This window comes from Phascolarctos cinereus, unplaced genomic scaffold, assembly GCF_003287225.1.
Source record: "Phascolarctos cinereus isolate Bilbo 61053 unplaced genomic scaffold, phaCin_HiC Scaffold_7;HRSCAF=346, whole genome shotgun sequence".
Taxonomy (NCBI): Eukaryota; Metazoa; Chordata; class Mammalia; order Diprotodontia; family Phascolarctidae; genus Phascolarctos; species Phascolarctos cinereus.
This window is the reverse complement of record NW_027556180.1, coordinates 172,155,437-172,164,902: the sequence shown is the minus strand read 5'-3', so window position 1 is coordinate 172,164,902 and position 9,466 is coordinate 172,155,437. Positions and strand designations below refer to the sequence as shown.

Genomic DNA, 9,466 nt, shown 5'->3' with positions numbered 1-9,466 from the left:
CCTTGGCTCTTCAGTCACTTGGACAACAGATACACAAATAAGTAACTCCTTGGAAGAAATCGTTGGAGTAGGAAGGGAAACACCGCTCACTTCTTACATGACTATCAGGTTTATGTCTTTATCTCTCTAGTCCACCATTTTGTCAGCAAAAAGAATCCTGTTAAAAACTTCATTTTTCTGTCCTATATGGAGTTACAAAGATTTGCTGCATTCACACATAAAATGGCTACCAAATTAACCCTAAGTAAAAGCAGAATGCCTTTACTGCAGATAGGAAAAGGACTAACAGTATCTAACAATGATACCTAAATCTATATTACTTAGCTGTAATTAAATCATTTCAACAAACAAGGACCATCTACAAGCAAAGCACTATATTAATTAGCTTGGGAAATAATACACATTTATAAAATGCTTTATTATTTACAATGCACTTTCCTTACAACTCTTAAATGGGTAATACAAATATTATTTCAACTTTACAGATGAGGAAATGAGGCTCAGAAGTGAGGTGAATTTGCCCAGGATTACCCAGCTAGAATCAGAGGCTTCAAAGTCCAGTGCTCTTTCCACTATACAATCTATAGAGTGTGTGTGTGTATGTATATTCCAGTATACTATATACAAACAACATTGCCTCTCAGAAAATTTAGATAAGATAGTATGGTTCCCTGATCAGAGGATTATGGTACAAACACAAATAATGACTATGACAATATATTAGAGCACAAGAGTGGTACAGATAAAGGACTATAGGAAATCTGAAGTGGGGAAAGCCATGACCAACTGGGAAGGATCATGAAAGGGTTTCTGAAAGAGTTGTCATTTGAATTGGTCTTTAAAATATGCATAGGAATAAGAGGCCAGAGGGGGAGGAGAGCATTCTGGTGTGAACAAAAGCATTCTTATTACAGTTAATAACTTTTACTGTGTTTTGTTTCCTCAACTAGATTGTATACTTTGTGAGGGCAGACATTTGTCTTATACTTCTTTGTGTTCCTTAATAGAACCTAGCACTATTTTGAGAAATTGTAAATAAATATTTGTGGGTGATTTTAAAGTGTGTAGTAATTTAAATATTAAATTAAATAATAAATGAACTTGAAAAGACAAAGCTCATCTCTGATAATTTTAATACTGATAAAAAATGAAATTGTAAAGACAAAACTCAATTCTTGGAGCAGGCATAACACAGACTCGTTTAATGCTTTGTGTCTACTAAATACAAACCTAACATGATGGACAAGTGATTTGAGAGTTCAAAGAGAAATGTTTTCAGATATTTTCAGTGGTCGAGGTTCTCACATGTTTACTTCATGGAAAAGAATCACAAAATGCTGATCTGGAAATAATGTTTCATCTAAAGAGAAATAAGTAGCGAAAGCATTTTTTTCTTTACTGTTGGTCTTATCTGGAAAAAGCTCAGAAGAACAGTTGTATCAGACTACGCCTTCAAAAAATAAAAAACACACTAAAAATGTTAATACTTCAAGTTTCCTGCACTGCCTACAGAAGAGAGAACTTGAAACAAATTCAGGACACCAAGGAACAAATCTTGCTTTTGCCCTTAACTAATCGTTACTTTCCTGGCTGGTTATGTTTCATTATCTAAAATATTATAGGGTTGAAATAAATGATCTCCTGTCCAGGTCTATGCTAGGAGTAAACATTTTTAGTATGAATATTCTATATTTAATATAACTGCCTGAGTCTATGTTACTGTAAGAAGCTAGACTCTTAAGTTCTTGATGGGAATCACAGAACCAGTACTGGAAGGGTCATTGAGTCCAATTACCTCATTTCTAGCAATCAGTTAACTGAAACTGAGGGAGGTTAAGTAAAGTAACTTGCTCCAGGTCATATAAATAGCAGAAACAGGATTTGGACCCAGGTTCTCTTAAATGACAGGTGCAAAGGTAGTCTGAAAAGTCATTGTTCTGAGGACAGAATTCATGCTGCAGCCTATCAAATGCTTTGGAAAGAAACATGTTATAAATGAGGGTAAAGGTTTAAGGGTGGGGGGAACCATGCCCATGTAATCAAGGTCATTGAACCTGTAGCTGGGGGTCAGGCTTGGTCTGGGTTTCTAAGAAAGCCCGGGAAGCATAGGTAGAATAATGGACAAACTGCTAGCCTCAGTGTTACTACGACCCAAGCTCCACTCCTGCCTCCCACACTTATCTGTGTGACTCTGGGAAAGTCATTTAACACCTCTCTGTGCCTCAGTTTCTTTACCAGTGGACTGGTATCAGGGGACTCAGTTTGATGGCTTCTAAGGTCTCTTCCAGCTCTAAATTATGATCTTATGACTTAAAAGACTTTCAGTGGATGGACATTTTCAGGACAACAGGAAACAGAATATACATTGTGAATTTTCAAATATCAATTAACTTCCCTTCATTTAGTCAACTAGTCACTTAACTAGCATTTATTAAGCACCTGCTATGTGCCAGACATTATGCTAAGTGAAGTTTCTACAATGCAGTTAAATTGACTTTCCCAGTGTTCCTTACACACATTCCTTTTCCTGTCTCCACAACTTTGTATAGGCTATTCCTCATGTCAGGAATGAACTCCCTTCTTAAAATCCTTAGTTTTCTTTAAAGCTCAATTAAGACAGAAGGCCTTTCTTTGTGCTGGTACCTTAACCTTAAAATTAATCTATATTTACTTTGCACATACTTCTCTATAATTTAAGCTCCTTGAGGTCAGGTAATGCTTTCGTCTTTATTTCTAGAAACCAAATATAATGCTTAGCTTATATTACGTGCTTATTGATGTTGTCAAACCAGCTATTTTTTTTTTTTAGGCAACTGGGGTCACACAGCTAGTAAGCGTCAAGTGTTTGGTGTGAGGCCACATTTGAACTCATGTCCTCCTGACTTCAGGGCCGGTGCTCTATCCACTGCACCACCTACCTGCCCCTCAAACCAGCTATTCTTAATCCTAGTTTACACCTTTCTCTACTCTCTTCTCTGTAAGTTATATTTAATGTCAGTTTTCATGCAAATCCAGTAAAGTAATGAGACAATTTTGTTTTTGCTTCTTGACAAGGAACTTTTGATCCTGCAAGGCCTGTCAGATAATGTGGTAGAGAAATCACAATGGCTGGGAAAGCAAAAGAATTCATTTTATCTTCATGATCTCAATTCCCAACAAACATAAGAGCTTGGTTATGGCAACTCATATTTGTGTTGTGATTCATGGCTTATAAAGTCCCTTCCCAAAACCCTTTGTGATGCGTTGTCATCATTCCCATTTTACAACGGAGTAAATGGAAACTCATGAAGGTTAAGTGATTTGTTTAGGGCCAGCCTTCGACTGTCATAGAAGAGGTTTCAGCTCAGGCCTTTAAACTCAGTCCAGTGACTTTTCTTCTCCATTTACCACATTGCCTTTTTACTGCTATTTTTTTTTTTTTGCTATTAATGGTATTAAATGAAACAATTTACTCTTTTAAGACCTCACAGACCAAACTCTTCTTACCTAATCTTAAAGTATGATTTGAACGTGCCTGTGATATCATCATTTCTTTCCATTTAAAATACATTTTAATGAAATTTTTTTAAAAGGCAATTGGGGTCAAGTGACTTGCCCAAGGTCACACAGCTAGTAAGTGTCAAGTGTTTGGTCTGAGGCCAGATTTGAACTCAGGTACTCCTGACTTCAGGGTTGGTGCTCTATCCACTGTGCCACCTAGCTGCCCCCTTAATGAATTATTTTTAAAAGAGGCAATTAAGGAACACCTGCATTAATCTTCCTTAAAGAAAAGAGCCTCAAGGAAGAAAGGTGACCTTTTTGGAAACTAAATCAGATGCTTCTTGATATTCACATCTTAAGTTTCCATGACCAAAACAAAGTTATATTAACTCCTGACCAAGTGTCAACTATAGATGTGGATGACTTCATCTTGGGATGCATTATACCCCAGTCTTTTATTTCTGTCCAAGGAAGTACTCAAGAAAGAGATGCTTATCCAAAGAAAAGTTCTTGCTTTCTACCAGACAAATAACTGGCAGGTGTTAGCCATTTCAACAGCAACAGCTTCTGTGACCATAAAAATTTCCCTCTATTTTTTTTCTTAAGAAAATTAGGTAGTTGCTCTAATTTTTAACATTCTTTTAGGATAAATTTCTAGTAAAAACATGCATCTGTCTGAACTGTCAGGAAAATAAGCAACTATGGAAATAAAAATTAATGAAATTAGAAATTACCCTGTTTGCTTTTCTTAATTATTCACTTACTATCTGAAATTATAAGCATTAACATTAACTGTTAATTGATGAGAAATATAACAAACTTGAACCGACTTCTGGAAACTTTTTGTCAACTTAAAGCAGCACTTCACTTGGTCAGGTGGTCATTCATCTAGGAACCTCAACTATCCAAAATACAGTCAAGAAGAGCAACCAACATAAAAGTTATAAAGCCCACATACTTTAACATTTATGTACATTACTCATCAGTAAGGACCTTTCACTACAAGCTCATTTATCAATCTTGCTTTAGAAACAATGCTAACAAGCAACTTCCACTCTCTATTCCCTGACAACTCCATCCCCCTTCTCCACCTCATCCCCTCACCCTAGTTTTATCATCTTTAAAAAGACGTAGGTTGAATTAAATGACCTCTGAAGTCCCTTCTATGATCCCAGATTTGATTATATGATTTCTCTATAATTGCTTATAAGGGGGTAGGCCAGAGACCTGGAGGCAAGCAAAATAAGAAGAAACAACAATCTGAGGGCAAGGAAGAGTAGAAACAAAATCTCAATAAATAAATAAATGAATAAATAAAAAATGACAGACTGGGACCACAGGAAGAGAGGAAAATGGCCCTAAACACTACAAATGCCCCTAAAAGCACTACTCTATGTTTATGATGATGGCCCTAGGTTATTAAAGAAAAGATTTAATAATGTTCCATTCATTAAGCTAGCTAAAAAGAACATCATACATTTTAGAAAGACTCTTTCACTTCCATCTATGTAAGTGCTAGGTATCACTATCATCTATTAAAATTCTTTTCTTCCTTCTAGGCCTAGCTCAGGTGCCACTTTTGCCATGAAACCTTCACTGATTCTTCTCCCAAAGTTGAAAGTAACATGAACCTTCTTGAATTTCCCTGGGAACACTCTGTACTTCTTCTTTACCCCACTAAGCTCTACCTTAGATCATACTTACGTTGCAATCCCTCACCTTCATGCCATTAAACTATAATAACCTCATTGGAAGCAGGGATTATGTAGTTTTCCTTTTTTATATCTCAGCCACTAGCACCATGCCTTATACATAGTAGATACTAATGTATTGATCAGATTTTTTGGTTGAAAATACTTAAAACTTTAAAAAAAAAAGTTCTAGCATTTAAGGGGGGGTAAGCTTCTTTTATTTGCAGAATTTACTTTTGTGGAGCTTCTTATTACCTGATAATCTTTTTCTACCAAAAAGTGGGGTGTAGCTCCTTTTTTTAGGGTTGGTAAAGAGCTGGAAAATACAGAATTTATTTTACATAAATGAAAACAAGACATTCCTCTTTTTTCTATTAAATTACTGGTTTTTAATCTGGTAGACTGCAGTTGTTTCAATTTAAGTCCTGGGTATATGGAAATTAGATTTTTGTTTTTGAGGGGTTTTTGGTATACAAAGAGGAAAATTCCCAGAACTATTCAGAAAAAAAAAATCATTTACAAAACTCTGATGGGATTTATACCAAAGAATTCAAATTAATCCAACAAATATTAAGCATATAATATGTACAAGGTATATGTACTGAACGAAGCTTTTGTGGACTTAGGGATTTTTTGGGGTTATCACAGATAGGTCCTCTAGTATCATATTTATTTCTAGATATATGAAGAAAGGTAGTACGGATTGAAAAAAGAAAACAGTAGACAGTGTTGTACATTCAACGATAAGGTTAGAGTTGTATTCTAAAGCCCCACTGTTATACAAGGTGACCCTGAGCTCTCAAAGGATACACCAGTAACTAACTCTACAAAGGCCTACCAAGCCAGAAACACTTCAAGACCATGATTAGCCAAGAACTATTACTTAAGGGCCGAACCATGAGGTTGCCTGAAAGTTAACGTAGGGCTACAATGGAACCTTACTGACTAGATGGGCATCATAGGACGTTGGACAGATGATGATTATTTTTGGCCATAGCACTTCATAAAACCTACTAAGATATGATCTAAGATAGGAGTGCACACACTGGTAAAATCACAAAAATATTACGATAAGGGACATTGGCACATTTTTAGAGCATCAAAATGTATAGCTTTGAGTGAAGATATTAACTTGGAGTATCTATGTAATCTAGCAATCATATTAGTAGGCTATTATTCTCCCTTACTTAAAATCAAATGTTCACCAATGGTGAACTTTAATGCATAGTCTAACAAATGCACAAAACTAAGTTCTTTATATGACATAGTTTAATAATTCAGAAACAAATCTATGTAGATGAATGGTGTATTAATGGGAAAATGCAAGCCCTAACTTTTTGGGAGATGGAACGGACAGTTCAGTTCTGTGATTTCATTGGTGTGAAAAACATCTAGTTTGGAAATTCCCTCCACTGATACAGCTTGACAACTCCTGTGTAATTAATTTATGGCCTGTTGAGTGTGGGTTCTTAATTTTTTTGTGTTATGGACTCCTTTGGCAGTTTGGTGAAGTACATGGATCCCTTTTCAGAATAATGTTTTTAAATAACTGAAAGAAATGCTGTATTTCATTTTAAGTTAGGGAAAATAAATAATTTTTTCTTCCATCCAAGTTCATGGACCCTCTGAAACCTATCCACAGGTCTGAATCCTTAACCTGAAGTCTACAGTTAAGAACTCCTGCTTTAGAGAGTTGTTGGAGGCACTGAGAAATTAAACAGTTTGCCTCGGTTCACAGGTCAGAGCAAGTACTTAAAACCAAAATGTCCCAACTCTACTACTATAATGAGTCTATCTACTCTACTCTACCACCTCTGAATTTTTTTTTAAAAGAAATTTAAATTTTCTGATGAAAAACTTACTTATTTTGAAATGAGTGGGAGTTTCAAACTAAGCCAGTGAAATCAAATCTCTTTAAAGTAAAAGCAAATTTGGAAGGGAATTCTTTTGGAGATGTTAATCTAGATCAGAGAAAGAAGCTGTGCCATCAGTATATTTTTTTAAAAAATCTTACAAATTCTGAAAATTAGCTGGGGACATTTAACCAAAATAAAATTTGCTGAATAGAACTGGAAAAAAAAAAGGACTATAATTTTAAAATCTTCTAAAATAAGTGATGTTGGCAATTTTTAAATTATAAGTTACAGAGAAGTTAGTTGCCAAGGGAAAATGGCAGAGGGAAGCTCTACACTGGAAGTTCTTATGTTAGTTTGTTAGTGTGGTTACTACATTAGTGAAATCACTAGTGAAATCACTCTAGACCACACCTCCTTTACCTGTCCCTTCTCAGGTCTCTCCCCACCTTTCCACCCCCCCAACAAACCACACCCACACCCACATACCCACCCTCATCTTTATAAATCTTAAGAACAAGAGCTATTTCCATAAAGGAAGTTTTTGCGAAAGTAAAGCAGAGAAGCTTTGTAAGGGTCAAGCCAAACTCAAAGAATATGGTACCAGTTTGGGGACTTTAAAATCCAGCCAGGCAACAACATTACTATTACCCTGCTGTACATAGTTCTTCATGTCCCTTCTAACAAGTTCTAGCTCACCAACCGTCACTTTATAAGACTTCTCGAAACTATTCTTGGTTCTGTAGGGTCATGGGATCACAGATCTAGATCTGGAAGGGAGACTTTAGGCCATGCAAGTCTAATCACCTCATTTTAAATCTGAGAATACCTGAGTCCCAAAGACGTTAAATGATTTGTCCAAGATCACACAGCTGGCAGGTGGCTGAAATGGGGAGAGAATCTGAGTAGATGTGGTGGTAGCCAGAATAGTTGTCTCAATGATACTAACATGCATTATAAACTCACAGGTTATTACAGCGTAGAAATTAAAAAAAAATAAACTGGCAGTGGACTTAGAAATACCACCAAGCCAGCAATATATCTGTGTCTATAATCTTTTCATAAGTGGAAACGGACATGACTAAGTTAAAACAAAACAAAAATCAAACCCATCCCAGAGTCAAAAAGGAATGAGGAAAATAAAAAATAACTTGCTAAATACATACAATGGTATTTGAACTAATGAAGGGGTAATATGTAAAGTTTAACATTTGAAGCACTGCAGTCCCTTTCTGGTTCCCTGACAAAACAAACTACAAATCTTTTCAGTGAATTCATAGTAGAGTGATTCTTGCTAATTATAGTGACTAAACTACAAAATTAAAAAAAAAAAAGATCACAGTTTCAGTTTCAAAATAAGCCATACTACACAATTTAACTCCATATAGTATTAGGAGACTTCTTTTTGCTATGTACCAGGAGAAGGCTTCTCTATACTTTCTAAATCAGTTTCAGATAATATAATTAGATGTCATCTGTTCATAACATTAAAATTATGTACCATTAAAAATAATTGCCAGCTCCTACCAGAACAAGAGAACCTAACATTTAACACAGTTTAAAAAGCTGGTCATCAATTTAATATACAAAAATGAGATGAAATCAAACACATGCCTCCCATATACTACAACATAGAAGTTAAAAAGATCAATGGATTACTTTGAAGTCATTTATTTTAAAGAACAAAATGCTAATTTTACACTAAGATTCCCTATAATTCTTTTGGCTTTTTTAAAAATGACAAAATGTGCTTCACTGGTAGGCTGTAAATCTGCTAGCCTTAATACTATAATAACCTTTAGCTGTTTTAAATTAATTTTGATATGTACTGTAAACAATTTCATATTAATTTCTTAGTATTTATCACAGTTTTAATAGCAGTCAAAGGGTCTCATTACAGTTTAAAAAACATAAGACGGTTTACCTTCTTTATCCCATAATGTGTAATTTTTTTAAGAATCAGTAAAATTGGAAAACCATCTGTTGTGAAGGTGTGCTATCCAGTCTTTTAAGGCAGGCATTAGTTCTCCGCTGCTAGATGTAGAGATGTAGTTTGGATTCATATAAAAAAATAGCAAATTCTTCAAACATGACAAGGATGTGACAAAATACTAACATATTAGGACAAAACGAAATTTTGATGGCTCTGAATCATGTACTATGGTCTGACATGGATGTTTCTAACATCATGTCACTTTCATTCATTTCAATTTCAAAGGTTTCTTCCAACGGAGGCCTAGAATCTGTGTTCTTCCTTGAATGATGTGACGTTTCTAATGGTATAAGCCCAGTTTCTTCCAGAGTCTGTCTTTCTATATCAAATTCCCTGAAATCCCATGGAGGTGAAATGATGTTTTTCAGTGTCTTCATTGTATGTACATCAAAGTCATAACACCTCAATTTGTCTTTTATCTCTGTACCTAAAAAACAAACAAAAAAAAT

The 9,466-nt window shown here is 35.2% G+C and overlaps 1 protein-coding gene across 1 annotated transcript in view; it reads right to left on the bottom strand.

The window, feature by feature from the left end:
* Positions 1–399: 399 nt before the first annotated feature.
* CDC16 (cell division cycle 16) overlaps positions 400–9,466 on the bottom strand; it is a 64,113-nt gene continuing 55,046 nt past the window's right edge. The window contains exon 18 of the mRNA XM_020965169.2: positions 400–9,444. Coding sequence (XP_020820828.1) covers positions 9,176–9,444 — 269 coding nt within the window. The 3' untranslated portion in view covers positions 400–9,175. The remainder of the gene's footprint in view (positions 9,445–9,466) is intronic.